This window comes from Asterias amurensis, chromosome 1 (assembly GCF_032118995.1).
Source record: "Asterias amurensis chromosome 1, ASM3211899v1".
NCBI lineage: Eukaryota > Metazoa > Echinodermata > Asteroidea > Forcipulatida > Asteriidae > Asterias > Asterias amurensis.
Window position 1 is genome coordinate 11280230 of NC_092648.1, and position 22870 is coordinate 11303099.

The 22870-nt window shown below is 38.1% G+C and overlaps 2 protein-coding genes across 2 annotated transcripts in view; one reads left to right on the top strand and one right to left on the bottom strand.

Moving 5' to 3' along the window:
• The window catches only part of LOC139945536 (nuclear pore complex protein Nup133-like), a 45739-nt gene that overhangs the window by 5061 nt on the left and 17808 nt on the right, over positions 1-22870 (top strand). The window contains exons 7-16 of the mRNA XM_071942924.1: positions 10488-10598; positions 13089-13145; positions 14211-14266; positions 15045-15115; positions 15887-15972; positions 17958-18060; positions 18912-18983; positions 19618-19853; positions 20295-20454; positions 22080-22189. Coding sequence (XP_071799025.1) covers positions 10488-10598; positions 13089-13145; positions 14211-14266; positions 15045-15115; positions 15887-15972; positions 17958-18060; positions 18912-18983; positions 19618-19853; positions 20295-20454; positions 22080-22189 — 1062 coding nt within the window. The remainder of the gene's footprint in view (positions 1-10487; positions 10599-13088; positions 13146-14210; positions 14267-15044; positions 15116-15886; positions 15973-17957; positions 18061-18911; positions 18984-19617; positions 19854-20294; positions 20455-22079; positions 22190-22870) is intronic.
• LOC139945546 (uncharacterized) lies at positions 598-5921 on the bottom strand. Its single transcript, XM_071942937.1, has 6 exons — positions 5727-5921; positions 4728-4885; positions 3727-3799; positions 2736-2909; positions 2188-2282; positions 598-1408 (listed from the first exon to the last, which is right to left on the bottom strand). Exons 1-6 carry the CDS (start codon positions 5845-5847, stop codon positions 1313-1315), a joined length of 717 nt encoding a protein of 238 aa, XP_071799038.1. The 5' UTR covers positions 5848-5921; the 3' UTR covers positions 598-1312.

Below are 22870 nucleotides of genomic sequence, written 5' to 3' on the forward strand. Positions count from 1 at the left end.
GCAGCATCCCTTGTCCTCTAACAAAAGCAGACTTTCCAAACTTGTATGAACTCGAAACTTCACACAAAGTACACTAGGCTTTTACTCCCGGAAACCGAACACCTAGAGTTTGTGTTAAAACAAACTCTAAATTTAAAATAAAAAGGGGGTCCAAATTTAAGACAGGGTCCAAATTTGAGTCAAACACTATACATTTTTATATTGTCCAGGGCAACACTACCTCAAAGTCTTTGGACTGAAGATGGTATGCCTGGCCCCCAGGCTAGGAGTGGGTTGTTTGGAGGTACACTTTACATGTACATACATAGACCTTATCCAACAAAATCAGACAAACCATGAGAATTATTGTAGTTTGTTTGGAGGTTTCTGGTCATTGCACACAATAACCACCAAGTACTAGCATTGATTATTGGAAGCTCGTAGGAAAGAAACTGGTCATGTTTTTCTATTAGGATTTCTGCAAGAAACTATGGAGCTTTGGGAACGTCTTTTTAAATGATTTTGTGATATTGGGGCTTGCACTTAATACACTTAAAAGCACACTGGGACGAAATAAATTCCATGTAAAAAAGAAACACTGTAGAAACACTGTAAAAGTTTGCTGTAGAAATTAAGGTTTATTTATTCAAACTACTAATTTTCATCAATATAATGAATTAGTTCAGTGTGCACAAACTTGCAGTCAACATTCTTTGCAAGGCATGCATGTTACCTTACATGCAACTTATGATGGAATATGATGGAAAACTGTCAAACGCTACATGAAGTTTCAAATGCTACATGAAGTTTCATATGCTCTGCAGTCTTGCATCAATGCATGTCTGACAGGATCATTACGTTGGTCGAAGCAAATAAGTGTGCCACTACAAACCATCCCAATGAAACTGAAATTGTATCCAGTAATTAAATTGGTTTGACGATATATTTATGAATTTGTTGGTGGGTTATTTTATAGGTTAGTAACTATACTAGTTGACTCACAGGTACAACCATGTGTAAATCTCTTTTGGGAGGAGTCTTGGCTCTGAAAAGAGCTGGTGTTGTCTTGATGTTTTGAATAGTATACTCTTCTCATCTTCAGTGTGGTACACATAATGCATTGTACATGTAAGTCAGTGGATCTCTAAAAATTTAAATGTTTAAATTGTTGTCAACAGAACTGAGAATTTAACTCGTCCTCTTGAAATGAGATCGAGTTGAAATTACATCTCAATAGAGCTTGTACCACTACAACTTAGTTTGATGCAATTGACGAATAGCATGAATTGTTAGTGTAATTTTTCTATAATTGTGGAGTGGATTGATTGTCCGTTTAGTTGCCTTGGCTGGGCATAATCAGTGAGTTGATGAGCATGGTCAGCTTCATGGCAGGGTCAGATTCAACAGATTCCAAAGATCGCATTTCAGTCTGAAAAATAACAAGAATAATGATACTAAAATGGAATCACAGATTTATTTAGAGCAGTTTTGATGTATTTTAAGTAGGATTTGAAACTTTGCACGGTGGGGTTAAAATCAGGTGAGGTTTGCGATGTGTGAATCTCATTTGAGTGGCGTTGGTTCAGACGGTTCTTGTCAGAACCAACACAACTCAAATGATAATTTAAACACAATGCTACCGTTGATGAGTTTTAAACAGGATGAAGGTTTTAGGTAAAATTGGACACTACAAATTATTACTTTTAGACACAAGTTGTTAGCGAGGATCTGTACACAGGTTGAATTGGCTTAGTTTTAGACGCAGGTTGTCTGCTACGTACATACAGGATGTGAAATACTTTGCTTACTGCAAGAACTGTTTACATATGGATGCAGGGCTGTGTGCTTCGTTTTTGAAAGGGCAAGGGCACCAAGGCATTTTCTCTTTGGCAAAGGGCACCCTATGAGGAAATTGTAAATTTCTACTGGAGCATTTCAAAGGCACCAAGGCAATGGCAAGGGGCAACGGAGGCAATCGCCTCCGTTGCCTCCGTGAAGTATCAGGCCTGTGGATGTGTGTTTACTTAAAAGTGGGTAGAAATAAAGTTTGTTGTTTTTCAAAAAATGGATTGTGCGCATTTATCTTCGATCAAATAATAATATAAAATAGTGATAGAAATTTGACATTATGCGCACTTACATCTTTGAGAAAATAATAAAAGAAATCTGACATTGTCTTAAAAAAAAAAAAAAAGGAAAAAATCTTACCGGAGTGCAAATTTCTGGTACGTCAAACCAGAATGCACGATCACGGATTCCATACTTGAAATCAGTGAAGCCAGATGTGCTCAAGATTGGAATAACTGTCGAAGACAAAAGATAACACCCAGGGAATTCAAATTTTGATTATTTAGTTTAAAAATCATTAGTTTTAAAACATTTCTGCATGTTGTAACAAATAATGCTCCGTAAATGTGCATGATCATAATTTAAATAAATTATTTGGGGTTGAACAATGAACAATTGACTAGAGCAGGAATCGAACCAACCAAAATTTACTCTTGTAACGTTTTTATACTCTTATTTTTTGTTTATATTGCTTTTAATTTTCCGTAACATTCGTAAATATTTACGTAGTTTTTATATCATAATTTTATCATGTGATTTTTGTTTACTTTTAACATGCTAGTTTGTTCGCAGGGCCTAAATGGAAACCATTTTTTTTACTGATTTGGCTCACCCTGGGTGAATAAAGGAAATAAATAAATAAGTTGCTAGAGCAGTAACCTCTTGGATTTGAGGAATGGTTAACTTACCAGGGTCTGAGCCAGTAGTTCCCCAGGCACTTGTGCTGATGGGAAGGCAGTCCCTCTTGGTGAAAGACAATGTTACATTGCCCTGGAAGCTGGTAGTGTTGGAGTATTCAGAGAAGGAATTGCCAAAAAGCTGGCGATCACCAAAGTAGAAATCATCCTCGAAACGAGCAGTCTCTGAAACGGAAAATAATCATGTCACCTTTACACAAATCTGTTTGAGGACTACGAAAAAGGCAAGATACATGTACACACATTGGTCCTGTGTGTTATGTAACTTACATAAAAGAACCCAGTGCACTTATTGAAAAGAGAAGGGGTTCGCCCTGGTGTTCCTGGTTTGATTGGTAGGATATTGCGCCACAACACCTTGCAGACCATTACATGGTGCTATGTAAAAGGAGTAGGTCTCATAATTCAAACGTAGTCCCACATACCTTGAAGGAAAATACTGAATGTTAAAGCGCCTTGAATGTCACTGAGTGACAGATATGTGCGCTATATAAGAAGGCACTATTATTCTTATTTTTTATTTAAGTCAGCTTCAGAGGTTCTGAAGAAACAAAATCAAACTGTCGGGCTGGCATAGCGGTTTCTTTCCTCGCCTTTCACCTCTATTGGACCCCACCTCTATTGGACCCCACCTCTATTGGACCCACCTCTATTGGACCCACCTCTATTGGACCCCACTTCTATTGGACCCCACCTCTATTGGACCCACCTCTATTGGACCCCACCTCTATTGGACCCACCTCTATTGGACCCCACCTCTATTGGACCCCACCTCTATTGGACCCACCTCTATTGGACCCCACCTCTATTGGACCCCACCTCTATTGGACCCCACCTCTATTGGACCCCGGTGGCACTATGTGGACTGGGTTTTCAGTGTGACCTGACTGCATGGGCTTTCCCTGGAATGTTTCTCTGGGGTTTACCTTCCCAAGTTTGAAACTGAAACTTCTGCAGGTGTTTGATGAGGATATAAACTTACTTGATAAACACTGTTCAAACTCCATTGCTGGGGTCTGGGTGCAATTGCCATTCAGTATGGTGTATGTAACTCCCTGGAAAATAAAGACAATTATAGCTCATTGTCATTTACAATTGTTTTGAGGTGTGCACTTGTTTGCTGTATTCGAATATAAAAACACCCAAACATTTTGTGTTACTCTAGTCCTAAAATAAAGTCTGAAAATAATCATACATAGTGAAAGAAGTTGAAGAGGTTTAAACGCCTAACACAAAACTTAAATTATCTTTTTAAAGGCAGTGGACACTATTGGCAATTACTAAAAATAATTATTTGCATTAAACCTTTGACACCCTATTGAGCTAAAATTTTGACAGGTTTGTTATTTTGTGCATATGTTGTGATACACCAAGTGAGAAGACTGGGCTTTGACAATTAACAATAGTGTACAGTGTCTTTAAGCTTTATAAATTAACACACTACATTTTTTTCTGGTGGGGGGGGGGACACCAGTCTTTACCACTTGCACTCGGGAAGTGTTATTTAAGCTCAAATTTCAAACACGTCTTGTCAGAACTTTATCCTTCTGATGTATTAATGGTCACACTCACAACTAGTTTTTGGTCAAATCAAGTTAAACAGAGTCACTCAGAGTCACACATTTTGGAAAGAAAAAATCTATGACCGGGTTGGGTAATTTTTTCGTAGCCCAAAGCAGTTTTTCTACATGACAATGTTTGGCGGTTAGTAGTAAATGAGAGCCCTGCAGAAAGTGTATTTTTAATTTTTGTCCTTGATGATAAGGAAGGTTTTTACTGTGCACGTATCTTCAGTTTTGTGCACCCTCCCATCACTCAACAGCCCTGTAACTGGAAAGTGGGTTGTGTGACAAGCGACTCATTTTTGTAGAGCACGTCATATATATTTTCCTTGATGATAAAGATGGTTTTTACAGTGCACGTATCTTCACAGGTTTATGCCCATTAAGACCATCAACTGTTTATATTTGTTGGTTTTCGTACCTGTTTGACATCAGTGATGGTCTTCACCTTTGTCCATGTTCCCATTTGGTAGGAGTAGATCTCCTGTCCAATTTTCCCGTCAACGAAGTCCATGGCAGTCTCGATGCTGTTTATTTGCTCGAATGGGTAGCCATTGTAGACGAGTCCATTCAACTGACCTACAAAGTACAATGAAACAAACAAAATGAACGCAAAACTGCTCAAATACATACTTCAGGCCAACAATTCAACAGCACCTTTGAAGCTGGATTTCAAGAAAAAAGGGGGAAATTGAAACTCCTTTTTTAGACGCATTGAGGAATCTGTGATTCATAATACGCTTTATAAATGATTGTTATATTAGGACTTGAGGCATTGCATGGTGAGGTATCAATTTGGTGTGTATCCATGTGTGTATCTACTTGCCAGGTAGAGTTTGTTCTTAGAGAACTGTCTTGCTTTATTCTACTACCGCGGAATATGTTTGGGAGTTCGGGAGACTTCTCAGCTCTGAAAAGAACTGTCCTGCTATGTAACTATTACCCTGGCGGATGGTATAGAAAATAGGCTGGGACTACTACTTTAGCTTATAGGATCAGGATTAACTGTACTACCGCGGAGTCAGTTCTTAAATTGGGGTTAATGCTTCGACTAGCTCGCTCTAGTCATCGTTGGGAGAAGATTAGTAGTAGTATTATTTTTATTATCATTTTTACAATTATATTGTAGAAAACTAGTCCGTTCAATCATGGATGAAGGTCCATGGTTGAATTGACATTTAAAATGAGTTATTCAGGCAAAAGAGAAACTATGAAATATCCCAAACAGTTGTGTAGACTCTATTTATTGAACTGACTCAAGGAAACTGTGAAACGTCTTCACATGACTTCAATGACTTTGGGTTGAACAAAGGATTAATGTGCCGGCGTGTTCTCGAATTCTGAAAGGACATTAAATCTACCCAACTTAGATACACATAATGGTGTTACTACCAAACAAAATACATTATACACCACTTACCAATTCTGACCTGAAACCGTTTCGGCAGGCAGTAGCAAGGGCCTCGTTTGGGCACCCATGAAGCATTGGTCAAGCTGGCAGCAGCCAGGACAATCAGGCACAAGGCAGCGACAGTCTTCATCTTGTTGGACGTTCAAGCAGATAAATGACCACAAACCTCTCACAGAAAATGAATACAAAGAATGTGCAAGTCAGCCCTGTATTTATAGTATTGCAAGACCTTCGTGTTCCTTTGTTAATATATTTGGTACACTACAGGGTTCTCTTTTTAAGCCTAAATGAAAACAGTGGTTATGTATTCATAAAGAAGCACATGACCATTACATCATAGTAAGGAACTTTCCATCATGTGTTATGAATACATTAAAATGTGAATATGTCAACGGTTCATGGGTGGATTGCTGTTCTTTGTTGGAACTTCTTAAACCATTCCCCTCTCCTTTGGAAAATGTCAATAATTGACAAATTGTACCATGTATTTAATACCATGGGTGAAAATTAAACTGTAGATTTAAATTATGTGTGGACATCTCCTTCAATAGTCTGCTGGTGTTTCTTTCTTTAAATAAAAAAATGAAACCCAGGTTTTTTCCAGATTTTACAAACTACAATTTTTTAAATTAAACACTTTCAATTAAACTATAAACACATACACAAACTTGTTTTTTTTAAAGGGCCATTTAATTGAAACCACTGTGCATTTAGTTACACTACAGACAATAGCATTGCACAAAAGCAACTTAACTTTTAAGAAAGCCAGTATGGATAAAAAAAAGTAAAAAAAAAAAAGAAGCTTTATTGAAATAAGCCAGTGAATTTGAGGTTCCTACTGCCTATGGTGATTGGAAGGTACATGTATGCATAAGTCCTGGAATACCCCACTTAGAATTTACAGGCAGGAGATTCAAAGGAAGTGGATACTATTGGTAACTATCAAAGACCAGTCTTCACAGTTGGTGTATCTCAACAAATGCATAAAATAACAAACCTGTGAAAATTTGAGCTCAATCGGTCATCAAATTGGGGAGATAATAATGAAAGAAAAAACACCCTTGTCACACGAAGTTGTGTGCTTTCAGATGCTTGATTTTGAGACCTCAAATTCTAAATCTGAGGTCTCGAAATCAAATTCGTGGCAAATTACTTCTTTCTCGAAAACTACGTTACTTCAGAGGGAGTTGTTTCTCACAATGTTTTATACTATCAACAGCTCCCCATTGCTCGTTACCAAGTAAGGTTTTATGCTAATAATTATTTTGAGTAATTACGAATAGTGTCCACTGCCTTTAAAGAAATATTACAAAATTGGTTTTTGCTAACAAAACTGTTGCTGGCAGTGTAAGCACTCATGTAATCCACCATATACATAAACTGACAAACCTGTTGAAGTTTGAGATCGATCGACTGTCTGGGTCACGAGAGAATAGTGAAAAACCGATTACAAATTTTGCATTGCATCGATGCCAAAATAAAAATCAATAAAACGCTCACCGAGCGATAAACTCCAAACGCGAAGTTAGATTATTTATTTCTCATCAAATATGACATTTCAGACAGAAGTATTTCAAGGGATGTTTTCAACTATCATCATCATTAGACCATGTAAGTTTTTATGTAAATCTGTGATCTTCACAATTTCTGTTTTTTTCAATTCTGTAACATTCCTTTAAGAGATTTTTTTCCTGCACTAGTTTGACTGTGAAAGTAAAACTTAATATGAGATATGCTGAGTGCATGTCCAAATTGTAGTTAAAATGTCTTATTTGGAGACAGTAATTTAAAAGTTTACTGTACATTTTTACAAATAATTCAAGTTATAATAAGTAGGATTTGAAGCTTTGCATGGTGGAAAGTTTAAGTTAAAATAGTTAGGATTTAGGAGGAGGACTTGTTCTGTGTTCAGAGTTGTGAAATACCCTTGTTTATTGTGAAATAATACCAATAATGGTGTTCACGACTAACAAACAAACTCTTGCATGGCATGACATGTTTGTCAGATGACTCATATCTTCCAGATGGTATGACTGTCTTTCATTTAAATCCAGGTACAAGTCTTAATCATAAGATCAATGAACATCAAGCCTTGTGTACTTTATGAATTATTCATTAGAACCCTTTATTGCCTAAAAAGCCTTAATCTTTCAGAATGTGCTTGAAATAGTCAATAAATCCTACCACACCATCTAAAAAGTGTATTAAACAACATTTTCTGTGCATTTCACAGCAGTTTTTTACATCGAACTTGCCCATGTAGTGTCTAGAATTGTTTGAGTTCATTGATCAACCAGTAGTTGCTTTTCTTTAATTAGCTTACCATTTTCCGGAAAGGGCTGAAATGAATACCAAACAATCTAATTTTACTTTTTTTTTTTAAGAAACATAATTATTTGCAAAATTTTGTTGCATCTAAGTGACTTCTTTACATGACCATCTTATAACTTAAGTTGCGTGTGTATTGGGAAGGGGGGGGGGTGCTCTTACAATATAATTTTATATTGACTTTTACGGTATTTTAGATGGAATTTTTCTATCTGGAGGACTGGTACTGGTAACAACTTTATAATTAGTGAATAATCCTACTTGAAGAAGCTAACAAGAAAGTAATTGCTTGTAAGTTTTTAAAATTAGCAATCTGGTATTAAACAGCCAATAAAGGATGATCTCAAATATATAGATATTACAGTTTTCTAATTGCTGCAGTCCATAGGAAACATAAAAAGAATATAACGAGTCTCTTACCCTTTCCTTTAAAGGCACTGGACACTATTGGTTATGGTCAAAGACCAGTATTCTCACTCGGTGTATCTCAACATAATATGCATAAAATAACAAACCTGTTAAAAATTTGGGCTCAATTGGTCCTCAAAGTTTCAAGAAAATAATGACAGAAAAACACCCTACGAATTTGTGTGCCTTTAACATGCATGTATGCCAAAAAAAATACTTAAAATCTTTAGGCCTGAAGCCTTGTAATATTCGAGTGAGAAATGACCTTTTTCTCAAGAAAAAAACATTTCTTCAAGGAGGCGTTTCTCACAGTGTTTTATACTATCAACAGCTCCCCATTACTCGTTACCAAGTAAGGTTTTATGCTAATTATTATTTTGAGTAATTACCAATACTGCTAAGTACCTTTAAGTGCACCGTCCTTGGTTTGTACAAAGGTTAAAGTACAAATTTACACAGTCATGGAGGGTCTTTTCATGAGGAAATTAGCATCCAAAACATTCCAAGAAACCAGTCTGTATAATAAAAGGATTTACATCTTAATTTAAAACAGGTGAGAGTTGTGTGCCTTACATATACACGTGATGATCAGTCAACTTTGTCACAAACAATTTCGCTGTTAAACCTTAAGCACACAATTACATAATGTACAAACCTGAAAGTGTTTTCAACTCTGCATGTACAGTACCTGTTACCCTACTGGTGCAACTAAATGCCTTCGAGCCACCCTTTAATATCTACACAATCAACAAAGCAAAAAGTTTAATTCGGGGTTGACAAAGACAAAATTACTAGAGCGGGATGTCGTGCTGGCGCTCTACTAACAGAACGTGTAGCCCAATTAGGCCTGTGTCAATATCCTTTTCTATGATTAACCCCAAATTGTTTTTCATTTTAAATTAAAATCTTATTTTCTGTGGAGGGGGAGAGTTCAAACAATTTTCACATATATATATATGTTTTATTTATAAGGGGAACCGTGCTAGTTTTAGGGATATTTTACTTATAGCCCTGTTCTCACTACAGAGTCAGTCCCCAGGAAATTCACGAGGAACCTTTTACCCCACCGTCACCCCATGTGTAGGCCTCTATACATGTGCAACATTTCTCAGTATTCTCAACCTGTGTAAGCACGATATCGTTTAGAACCTAGAGGGGACATTTTTTTTTTGTGATTTTGTTTATATATTACTCATTCTTGTTCTTTTGCTTGACTTGTGCTCAAAGTTTGACTTAGTACTCAGATATCAGAATACTTGGTACTCGGACACTTACTCATACTTGATGGCCCAAGTTTTTACTCCACTACAATGTACTTGGCCACCTTAGTATTTGCCAGGGCCCAATTTCATAGAGCTGCTTAAGCACAAAATTTTGCTTAAGCAAAAAAATCCTTGCTTAGTAAATTCAGATTACTGGCCAAGACTCCACTCAATTGTTATGCTAAGTAAACAACAGCTAAATACCAATCACAAGCAATGTATGGCAATGTAGTAACATGTGTAAAATAAGCGAGCTATTTTCGTGCTTAAGCAAATTTTTTGCTTAAGCAGCTCTATGAAATTGGCCCCTGTTCTTGATACTTAACTGAAAGGTACTTGATAGTAGCTATCAGATCATTATTTGAGCACACCATCTTGAACTTCATTGGGGTTTGTTATTATGCTAGTAGTTTACTTGGTTTTAACATCAGTCCCTTTTATGGAATACAGCCCTGGAGAGCGTCCAGGGAGTTTACCTCTTTGCGCTTTCACACTGTCTTCACCTAGGTACCAATTCCACAGGGTTTGGGTTGCATGTTTCAGGAATATCAATGGGTTCTATTGCTTACTCCTAGACCAGAGCAGGAAAGGCTATTCCCAAGGGAATGCCAAGTTGCTGGGGTAGATCAGGGGAAAAGCGATCCAAGTGTCAAAGGGCTGGCGGTTTTTGAGTGCAACAGAATAGTGTGACAAGTGCTATACTTCGGACGACGTTAATTCAGATTGCTAAGTTTGATCAATTCATAGTTTGTGTTATCTTGTCTGATCTCAGACATTGCAGAGAGTGCTAGCTGGAGGGGAAGAGGATGGACAAGGAGTCCTCTTGGTTCTTGAAGAAGATGTCCTGCAGAAATGGCTTGTCACTGAACCTGGCTCAGAAAAGGTAGGGAATTTTTTCTTTTTAGTCAATGGGTTGGAGGGACCCATTGATTTACCACTTCTTCAGGGGCGTCAGTGTATCTTGAAATGTAGGGGGACATCAGGAGTGGTAGCACTTAAGGCATTGGGTCTTGGCCCCTCTTGGCAGGGTTAAGAGGTGCTTTCTGCTTAAAGAAATAACCTGGGCCCAATATCATAAAGCCTGTAAGCGCAAACATTTGCTTAGCATGAAATTTCTTCCTAAATAAAAACAGGATTACCAACCAAATTTCCACGTGATTTTCAGGACAAGCAAACAACAGCTGAATGCCAGTAACAAGCAATATGCAACAAATTAAGATTTGCTTGGTAATCTTGTTTTTATCAAGGAATAAATTTAATGCTAAGCAGATTTTTGTGCTTTACAGGCTTTATGAAATTGGGCCCTAGTGTTATCTAACCCAGGCTGGAATCCTCTAAGCTGTGTAACACACTGAAGTCCCATCAGGGCTAGTTGTTAACACACCCAACTGCTATTCACTTACACCAAGAAAACGGAACACATCACACCAGTGCTAGCCGGCTTGCACTGGCTCCCCATCCAACAAAGGGTTAAATATAAACTGTGCCTCATTATTTTCAAGATCTTACAAGAAGATGCCCCAGCATATTTAAGTGATCTTGTGCAGATATACACCCCAGGATATCGTGGCTTACAATCTACAAAACACAAACTCCTCCAGGAAAAAACAACTAAACACCAATGGGGGGAGAGAAGTTTTCAGAGCGCAGCACCAAAGCTTTGGAACTCCCTCCTGGACACTGTGAAACTCTCCAAATCACTCAACATATTCAAAACAGTTTAAAAACTCATTTTCATAGAGAAGCTTTTTGTTAAGTTGATTTTCTTATTTTGTTGGTTGCTACTTTCTTTGCTTCTAGTTGTTCTTTTGTAGAGTAGCGCCGCTTGCGGCAGATACCGGCGCTTTATTAAGTGTCCAATAGTATTATTACTATTGTGATATTTCAGCAAACGTGGGTGGTGTTTGTTTAGGAATTCATTATCTCAGAGTTGGCTCTGAACATTGGGAAAAAAAAGGTGAAAGTTCGTCGTCACCATGTTTAATCTAGATACATCCTTGGGTTCACTTGAGTCTCATGACTTATTATGCTAACACTTTTGTACTTTGTCCAGTCCTTTGAAAAGATCTGAACTGTTTTAAACCCCATTGTATAACCCAGAGCTAACACAACCCAGATAATGCATGGTCACTCTGTTTTCCGGTTCTGGGCTTTTTCAATTCAGGGAAAAACCAGACTAGGGGAGGGTGTTGGAGTGGTTTAAGTTTCAGTGACAATTCGATTTATGTACTTTGAATTGTAATAAAGACTTTTTTCAAAACTTCAATGTAACCTTTTACCACTTCTTACATCATTCATGCATTATATGTAATTTTCTCAGCTGACCTCTTCTTTTCTTAGTGTTGTGGAAAATTGCTGCATATATGGTGCCTAAACATAGGACTAAGCGTTACAGCAATTGTGCAATTCCATTCCTTACTAAACTTTTAAACCAATCTTCTTAGGCTGGAGCTTCCATATTTGCTTTTGTTTTATTGGTGTGCGTGGGGGTTGTAAAAAATTGTTTTTCAATGCTTATAGTTTGCCCTCATAAATGATGGTCTCCCACATCCTGTATTTGTTTGTACATCTTATCTGTTTTATCAAATTTGTCTTCCCATTTTTGCCATCATTGTTTTTGTCCTCTGTTCGGTTTTTAACTGCTAGGGTTTCTCTTTTTTAGCTGGTTTATTCCATAGTGGGGTTTCAGTGTATAAGAGGGTTCCCCCAACACCCTGTGCATTTTTTAAGTGTCTTTTAGTGGTTTATCTAATATTTATTTTTACTTTATTTTTATAGTCTTCTTCTGTAATGTTCCTATGAACCCCGCGGTGGTGCAATTTTTGTGTGTTTTATCTATGCAATTTTTATCAATATTGTTATCTTGTAATGCCACATTATTCAGCTTCGTGCTGCCAGTTGGTTTTTCAATAAAAATGAATGAATGAATGAAAGAATGAATGAATGAATGAATTATTTATGCTTGACCTTCGGTTTTTAGCAGTTATTTTATAGTGGTTGGTTGCTTGATACACTCTTTGCAGACCAGGGACTGAATTGCACAGTATACATGCACACTGCTGAGTTGCAGGAAACCACCAAATGTGAAAAACAAAAACAAAAAACTACCATTTAAATATATCAAAGTAGTCAGTTACACAAGGTGAACAGCAAGTCTGTAATAATGTAGCCAAATAAACCACATGGGAAAAGGAAGAACAAAGTTTGAATTACCCGCCAAAATTAGACAAGGTATACATCTGAATGACAGCCTTGAAAATCAGTGAACTCATCAGTGCGCTTAGTAAAAAACGGAAGGTTAAGCATAAATAATTCATTCATTCATTCATTCATTCATTCATTTTTATTAAAGCAAATTATTTTTGTTTTGTAGGTGGTTATGGAGATACAACTTGGTAGCATGATCAAGAAGCAGTTTGCAAGAGAATTGGTGAGAAAAATGTTTACTCTCTATAAATAATTCCCAACAGATACAAGATTTTATAAAGCTCATTAAGAAACTGTGTAGCCGCTTAAGAAAAACATTTTGATAAAAAAGTTCTGCTGTCCAGTCAAGCTGGCCTAGTGGTATCTTTCCTTGCCTTCCACCTCTACGACCCTGTCGTTGATTTCACCAAACTCTTCCTAACTTAGGACTAATCTTAGGATTTAGTACGAGTTCAGTTCCATATCCATAGACGTTAGGACGCATTGAACCCATCCTAAGTTAGGACGGGTTACTCGTCCTAACTCGAGATAGGATAAACCCTAGCTTTTCGTGAGATCGGCTGCTTGTTTCAAATCCCACCGGGACACTATGTGGATTGGAAGTCCCTACCTGACTGTGTGGGTTTTCCCTGGAATAATTCTCTGGGGGTTTTCCTCCCACATCTAAAACTGAAACTTGATTCTTTAGCCCTGTTCGCATTAGACTTTATTTGGGTAAACTAACCGAGCCAATGGGTAACTTACCCATTTTAAGTCCAATGCGAACAGCCCAGGAAGTTTTCCTCCCAGGTAACTTACCCGACCCGAATGGATAGTTTAACCGAGCCAAAGGTGCCCAGGAAGATTGACCAGGTCAGTTTAACCGAGCCAGAAAGTCCAATGCGGACGCGACGACTCGGTTAAATCTCCCCTCCGTCCGTGGCCCGAAGAAGCTGACATGTTTTGTCATGGAAGAATAATGTTTTCGTGATTATCGAACTATTCAATGTTACGCAGGGGGCCAGCTCAGTTAGTTTACCCACGGTCTCGGTTAGTTTACCCGAGTCAAATAAATCCAAGTGCGGACGCTGGTAAGTTTCCCCTTTTGGAATGTTAACCAATGTCTCGGTAAAATGTTAGTCCAATGCGAACACGGCTTTTGTCTTCTCTCCATGGGGTTCTTGGCTAGGTAAGTGATTGAGGTCACTTTAATGAGAGTCCTTGGCTTTACAACCAGAGTTATTAAATGAAATAAATCTAAACAATAAATGCCACAAGGGTTGTTATTGTTATCCGATTTTCTTTGCAGGGCTCTTCAGCTGTTGACAGTATTAAGGCATGGATGCTGGATGTTCAAATCGTGAGGTAAAAACTAAGTCAGCAACTTTAAATTTCAGAGTGATTCTTCTGTTGCTAATCCCGTATAACTGCTTTGGGTGAATTATTATGTCATTTTAATCCAAAATATTGTTTCGAACACTTACTTGGTGGAAAACCTGTCTCCAGTAGACAATTTAGAGCCTACTAATATTGAAGAACCAAGTTGCCAATGGTTCTCGGAACTATCACAACTGATAGATACAGTGTAGAAATGATCATGTGGTGCAAACGCTACAAGAGGACAAATTATTTTCAGAAGTCAAATTTACTTTAGCCATAAAAGCGGATGTTCAAAAATGAATGTTGTATGTTTTCTATTTGCTTTGAAACATGTATTAAAGTAACAAATGACACTTCTTCTTCCTTGTTATGTGAGCGTGGAGATTAACAGTGACTTCTAAAATTGTTTGGAGCATACTGTGCATATAATCGTTGAAACAAGTTCATATAAGTAGTTATTGTGGGATAAAATTTTGATGTTGTAATCACTTTGTAATTATTGGTGTTGAATTTTAATGGAGTCTAAGAGGAGTCTAAATGGAGTAAAAAAAAAAAGTATTATTTTGTTAATTGTCTTCCATTTTTTAAGCTAATGACCCACCCTGCTTTCCAATTTATCACTTACTGTATAGTTAACAACAGAAGAAACTGTCAGCAGAAAATGGTTTTAACTATTTTTGACTGTTTCTCCCTTTTTTCAGTGATGAGCAAAATGTGGATTTTTAAAATAACAGTGTATTTGATTTGGTTGATTTGTGTTCAGTGATGGTGCCCTACTTCTAGTAGCTGCAATGAACTCGGCTGTCTCCAATCCAATACTGCATTATGCACTCGGTAAGTGGCCAGTAAGGACAATACTTCAAGAGACAAACTTTGTGTGTGACACCAGCTTTGTGCAACGTCGGTGTGGTTTTCATCAGTTGGATAGCACACAAAAATCTCATAATTAATCGAAACTAGAAGTTGAAGTTTATTGGAGATTCTATGTAGTCATTACTAACATCCAAAGACCGTGACTCCGGTCGAATAATGTCCCAAACCAACTGGTTTACACGTACACTGGAGAGCCCAACACAATTTTCAGGTTTATTGTATTTCTTGACGAGCTCATTGTATTTATCATCAGGGATTGCATCTCTGAACAAACCATTCACCATGTCAGCCAAATCTTTTTCAACGGCTTTGTCACAACGTTCCTTATTTCATAGCTGGAGGGGTGTATGTTGTGTTGAAAGAAATCTTTGCAAAATTTTAACTTTTGCATTTATTTTACTTTTTGACCAAAAAGTGTTGATTTTTTTATTGAAAAGGTATTTATGAATGGGGAATCAAAGTGTGTTGAATTGGTTTTCAACTAGTGGTTTAAACTTGCCGAGGCCTGGTTCTTGATAATTTACCTCGACTTCGTCTCGGTAAAATGATCAAGAACCAGGCCTCGTTGGGATTAAACCACTAGTTGAAAACCTCTTTACCACACATTGATTCCCTTATTAAAGCCTACAGTGTATGTACATGGTCGACCATTGTCACTGTAACCTTTTTCCCAGATGTTATGCTGATCTTTGCAACAAGTGTGTAATATTTAGTCGCTTGACATTTTCGCAGCTACTGTTCCATTAAGCTCAAACGCAGGAGCAGTTCCTGAGCAACTGAAGTCATTCAAGATGCTATCACTGTCGGCTCGTTACCAGGTAAACCATTATGTATAAATACTGTAGTATTAGTAGATAGTACAGTCAAGGGAAGCTGAGTAAAGGCCGGTTTAGAGTCGGTCGCGCGATGGTCGCGCGAAGGTAATCTTGCGCGCAATCCTAAGATTGAGGCCTAAAAACCGTGTCTTTTTATGATCGCACGTCAAGATTTTCTACGCCCGACCATCGCGCAACCGACTTTAACTCGGCCTTTTGCATGTTGGGCGGTCAGGTTGGTGTAGTGGTATCTTGCCTTGCAGCTATGGGACCTTGGTTCAAATCCCATCAGGGTGCACTATGTGGCTTGGGTTGCTTTAAAGTCACCTGGAAGTGGTATTTTTTCAAAATAAAGCTTTTGTCGCTTAAATATGTGTTTTGATGAGTAGAATATGAATAAACCGTTAACTAAGGATCTAAAAATTGAGTTTCCATTTTATTAACAAATTTAAAAGTTGGCCCGACCCGAGAGGGCGCTGTTCATTATGTCAATCAAGGCGCGATATTTAAAGCACGACGGCTCAAAGTGTTTGCTGCACAGCGCTGGAAAAGACGTCGGACCGTACCACTTTGCAAACTGACCCCATTTTTAGTTGTTTTGCTGCCTCCAGCAGCAATACACCAGCAGCAATACACCTGGTCGAAGTTGCGGGAAAAATGCAAGAAATAAACCTTTTTTCGAAACGTACAAACTCATGACTAGGACTTGCAAGGACTTGCATGTACTTGCACGTACATGTGTTTGATGTGTGATCGAGGCAAAGTCTGCCTCGATTGACCTCACAAAAGGGGTAGGCGGAGTCACCCCCAAACAACTTTATCTATGTGACCCTTGGAATAAGTACGGGCATGAAACGGCAAGTCTGATAGTAGCTCTTTAGATTTATTGAGATCTGTAAACGGTGAATCTGTTGGGTGAAGACACGCAAAGACGTCAGTTAAGGTCTTCGGCCCAAAACGGAATGATCATACAAAATATACAATAATAATTACATAAACTAAACTTTAAAAGAATAAACAATGTAACAATAAAACAATTACCGCGGTTCGCGCCAAAATTAAGGACGCGACCGCCATCTTGGATTTAAGGCAAATTAACGGTGAAATGCAATATAAACAGGTTATTTCCAATCCCAGAAGCAATGATAAAATAAACTAAAGGATCTCCAAAATGTTACATTCAGTAACACTGCTAAGATTATTAGGAAAGGCTCTAGAGGTAATAAATATATCTAAACACCGCAAGTCAATAAATAGCTAGCGTGATGTTGCAAAAGCAACCAGATATCCACTAAAGTCAACAACATTCTATAAACAAAATGAGACTTGAGGATAGTCCTTATTAAACACTATTTAATCTAAGTAGTAATTAGGAAAACATTTAAATGCAAAATATTACAAGATCTTTACCTGTTGGGTGAAGACACGCAAAGACGTCAGTTAAGGTCTTCGGCCCAAAACAGAATGATCTTGAACCGGAAAGCAGCCCGCAGAGGGCGCTAGCCATGCAAGTAAAGCAAATGATTACGTAACATAAAAATAAACGTGGGGGGGGGGTCGCATCGCACCCGTGACATCTATTTTTTAAACATATAAATCGTTACAAACAATTACTCAAAAAATTATTTTATTGTTCATTAACATATACTCTAATGTTTGAAAAAAAAAAAATGTTTTCAGGTGACTTTAAGTCCCTGCCTGATGGCGTGGGTTTTCTCTGGGATAGCTCTATTGGGTTTTCCTCCCATGACTAAAACTTCTATTGGGTTCTTGGCTAGTATAGTGATTGAGGTTGCTTTTCTGAGACTCCTTCTTTAGACCCCTTGCACAACGCACCTACATGTATATGCGCCCATCCTGTCCGCATTTTAGGGGTCAATTTGGGAGTCAAAATGTGTGCCTTCACACAAAACAACTCCAACCAAAAAGCAAGATTAGTGATCCTTGGTGATAACATCAATATACTTGTTGTTTTCCTTTTATGTTAGATAACTGAGGAGGAATCCCTTCTGGACTACCATCTCTTATTGCCAGCTCCAAGCAGCATCACATGCCACATCTACTCAAGGAAAACAGTCATCTGCTGCCTAGGTAAAATAAAATGTAGTTTCTTTTACTTTAAAGGCAGTGGACACTATTGGTAATTGTCAAAGACTAGCTTTTACAGTTGGTGTATCTCAACATGTACATAAAATAACAAACCTGTGAAAATTTGAGCTCAATCGGTCATCGAAGTTGCGAGATAATAATGAAAGAAAAATAACCCTTGCAACACAAAGTTGTGTGCTTTCAGATGGTTGATTTCGAGACCTCAAGTTCTAAACTTAAGGTCTCGAAATCAAATTCGTGGAAAATTACTTCTTTCTCGAAAACTATGGCACTTCGGAGGGAGTCGTTTCTCACAATGTTTTATACCATCTACCTCTCCCCATTACTCGTCACCAAGAAAGGTTTTATGCCAATAATTATTTTGAGTAATTACCAATAGTGTCCACTGCCTTTAAGGGAAACCTGTGTAAATTACTGTGGTAGTTTATTCTATGTAACCTATAAACAATAATTTGAATAGGCTCCATTTATGTTAGTTTATTTTTAGTATTAGGAACAGAATGTTGGATGTAGGACAAACTTGTTTTATTAGTAAGATTAATAAAAAACAATAGCCTACGAGAAAGACTCTGTTGAAACTTCAGGCTCCTTACTATTTTTTGCAAGATTATCATTAGTCAGTGTAAAGGATGAACTGCCGTCAAATTCAGATTTACAGATGTTTAAAATGCTATATACAATAAAATTACAAAATATTAAAGTTTATGATAAAAAAAGAGTACTATTAAAAAAAAGTACCCTCCTCCCCAAACAAACATAATACGAAGCCATTAAATACCACCATTTGTTGTAATCAATTAATTGTAGCTTTTGTTCATTGTCCTTCCTTTCAGGAATAGCTGAGAGTAATTCTTCTTTTGAGAATGTGGATTTCAACCAGCCAGGCGATGGTATTCTGGGTGCAGGTACGGAAAGATTAAAACAAAGTAAAACAGTTTGATTCCGGTGTCTTGGCTGAGCGGTCAAGCACACTGAACTCAAGCTCCGGTGTTTCTGATCAGCAGTGTGTGGGATCAAGTCCAGTTCTTGACACATGAACCCTTAAGCAAGGCACTTAACCATTATTAATACAACCTTCTGATGGTCCCGTTGGTTGTTTTATCCATTTAATAGAACCTACAATAGTTACACTTATCAAAAACAAAAAGGGGGTTTGTCCTGTGTTTCTGGCTGGTCCGGCAGCAATATTTACCACCCCACCCTGTATCTCTCACAAGGTATTTGTTTTATGGTCTCATAAAATCTATCTTAACAAGCTCCAGCAGATGATTTCATGAAACGCTAGGATTAATCCTATCTCAAGTAACTCATCCTAACTTCAATGTGTCCTAACGTCTATGGATACAGAACGTAACTCGTCTTAAGTCCTAAGACGAAAGTTATGAAGAGTTGGGTGAAATCGACGGCAGCAATGTCATTTATGACATACATTGCGCATTAAAAATGAACACTATTATTAATCTACTAAATATCACATTTTCAATGATGCTGAACTTCAAGATCAATGCATAAGAGCCATAATCTTTCATTCTGATACAGGAAGCTGTGACAGCACCACTCTGTTTTTCACCAACAACCACGGTCTGGTAACCATCTCCACCACCCAGCAGGAGCCTAGTTTCCTGCAAGATGTTTCTTTAGCTGATCAGAGTCTGCGTCTGGACCAGTCTTTGATCGCCGAGTCTCCTGCTCAACCGGTAGACGTCAGCGTGTATGGAGATGACAAGATGCAAGGTCTAAAGGCAGCTTTCCTTCAAGCGTGCAGACAGAATTTGGTAAGTCTTAAGGTTTGAATAGTATGTAACAAAAGTTTGTTCTTCTTGAAGTTTGTGTTTCTTGAAAAAAAACTAAGGTTGACAAAGAGGGCTATGGAAAGAATAATGATAGGAGTTAACAAGGACAGGGTGACAAATGAGGACATGAGAAAGAAATCAACAAGAGTGCAGGATATTATTAAGATCATAAAATCAAAGAAGTGGAGACGGACAGGCCACCTTGCATGGAGGTATGACAACAGGTGGGCATGCAAAACAACCAGTTGGACTGAAAAAGTACATAAAGGGGGCATTGCTTGGTACAGGCAGCTCAGGATAATGAAATGGAGAATTGGTGAAGAGGCTTTCCTCCTGCAGTGGAGTGAGATAGGCTAGAACGAAAGAAGACGTGTGAGAAATGAATGATATGTTAACATCTGTTGAATTTCTGTCCATATCTAGAGCCAGGCTGAAGCCATAGTTGAAGAGATGTTCCCAGCAGCCTCTACATCCACCATGGAGACAGGTTCAGCCATTGACCTCGCTGTGGCTAAACTCAGTCAAGAAGTCATTGATGATTTCCCTGCGTCGGATCCACGATGGGCTGAATCTATACCACAGGGTCAGTATCAAATCAATCAAACCTTGGTCACCGTGGTCCATTGGTTAGGCTGCAGGACTTGCAATCACCAGGTTGTGGGTACCAACCCTACCAAGCTAACTCGTAACGAGTATTGTCGTCTATTTACTGAATCACAATTTTTTTATTTGTGCAACTCAATGTTTGTATAAGAGCAAATGGCTATCGCCAGCTTGGTGTCTATCCCCTTGTGGGAGTTTGCTGAGTTCCCTTGATGGGAAGATCATCTACTGAATGAAAATTTACCTTATTTTGTTGCTGTTATTTAAGTAGAGCTCCCTCTATAAGGGATAGAAAGATGGTACATTATTGGCCCATTCTACTGTGTTGCCCTCCCGTTGTTAGGCGCTCTGTTCTTTGTATAGCGCCTTATAAATGCTTAGTGTTATTATTGTTATCATTATTAATAATAACAAGTTCTTAAAGGGCATTTTACATTAAAGGTAGTGGACACGTTTGGTAATTGTAAAAGACTTGCCTTGACAGTTGGTGTATTTCAACATATGCATAAAATAACAAAACTGAGAAAATATGAGCTCGATTGGTCATCGAACTTGCGAGATAATAATGAAAGAAAAAAAACACCCTTGTTCTAAGTTCTAAATTGGAGGTCTCGAAATCAAATTCGTGGAAAATTACTTCTTTCTCGAAAACTAAGGCACTTAAGAGGGAGCTGTTTCTCACAATGTTTTATACCATCAACCTCTCCCCATTACTTGTTACCAAGAAAGGTTTTATGGCAATAAATATTTTGAGTAATTACCAATAGTGTCCACTGCCTTTAACGGATCAATAATAATAAAAAATATTGAAGTCTTATATAGCGCACGTATATACCAACAAGGTACTCAAGGCGCTGAGTGTATACAAACTTTTGAGAAAGATAGGTTATTGAAGTGATGAATTCTGAGACCCAATTATGTAGCAACTAATAAGGGTTTACAAGGTGCTACGGCGCATACAGCAGCCACAGCCAGGAACACCGGGGCGAACCTCTTCTCTTTTCAATAAGTGCACTGGGTTCTTTTACATGCGTCACACAACACATGGGACCAACGGCTTTACGTCCCATCCGAAGGACAAAGCAATGGTCAAGTGTCTTGCTTAAGGACACAAGTGTCACGGCTCGGGATTCGAACCCACACTCTGCTGATCAGAAACACCAGAGTTTGAATTCGGTGCTCTTAACCGCTCGGCCACGACACTTCCAATGCGCTTTACATTAGTGACCTGGTCGTTGGGCAAATAACATTCCTTTAAATCTTTCTCAGCTCTCTGGGGTATTCAGCCCTGGGCTGCCATGCTACTCTAAAGGGTTTTTCAAGCACAATACAAACCTCGCAGGTACCTATTTATACCCGTGGGTGAAGCGAAGCGATTAAATCGATCTTTCTGTGTTCTGATGAACAAATTTGACAATCCTGATTATGGAAACTTTGTCCCTTTTACCTTCAATGTCTAAATACCTGATCTCCTGGATTGTTGTACAAAAACCTCTTGATTGAAAGAGAAACAACTGTTGGCAGATTCGCTTACTTTAGAATAAACTTTAAACAATTGAGATGGGAAACAATTTACATTCTGGTGTTACATATATTTTTCTTCAGACTCTGCCTCAGCAACCAGTTCTTTGATTCTTCTACACCAGCTGGAGGATAAGATGAAAGCCCATGATCATTTACTCTCCTTCTTACAGAATGTGGGTGTGTGGGACAGGGTAAGTTAATAATAATAATAATTATAATAATATAATATGGGACCAACGGCTTTACGTCCCATCCGAAGGACGAAGCAATGGGTAAGTGTCTTGCTTAAGGACAGAAGTGTCACGGCTCGTGATTCGAACCCTCACTCTGCTGATCAGAAACACCAAAGTTTGAATTCAGTGCTCTTAACCGCTCGGCCACGACACTTCCAATGTTAACATGACACTTTCCAATTTAAGGTTAAGACTCAAATCGCAGGCCTCAGTGATGAGAAAATTCATACTTTTATCTGAATCCAGACTTTTTGGTAATTACTCAAAATATTTTTTAACATAAAAATTTACTTGGTAATGGATAGTGGAGAGCTTTTGATAGTATAAAACATAGTGAGAAATGTCTCCCTCTGAAGTCATGTAGTTTTCAAGAAAGAAGTAATTTTCCACGAATTTGATTTTGAGACCTCAGAATTAGGTTTTGAGGTTTCGGAAACAAAATGTTGAAAACAAAATGTTTAAATGCGTGTTGTCAGGATGTGGGAATTTTTCTTTAATTTTGATTCTGTATAGACCATATAGAATATGATGCCACCGTTCAAATATTTGACCTACAAAATGGCGTCTGTGCGCGTGTGTGTGCGTGTGTGCGTGCATGTGCCGTAGAAATCAAACCGGGAATGTTGCATGCTGCGTGCT

What these genes read in the sequence shown, in the direction of transcription:
- LOC139945546 (XM_071942937.1), bottom strand. Translation starts at nt 5,847, where the DNA reads ATGAAGACTGTCGCTGCCTTGTGCCTGATTGTCCTGGCTGCTGCCAGC. An exon ending in CCATCACTGATGTCAAACAG is followed by an intron (nt 3,800 to 4,727) that starts GTACGAAAACCA and finishes TTTATTTTCCAG; the next exon opens with GGAGTTACATACACCATACT. An exon ending in GTTTGAACAGTGTTTATCAA is followed by an intron (nt 2,910 to 3,726) that starts GTAAGTTTATAT and finishes TTTCCGTTTCAG; the next exon opens with AGACTGCTCGTTTCGAGGAT.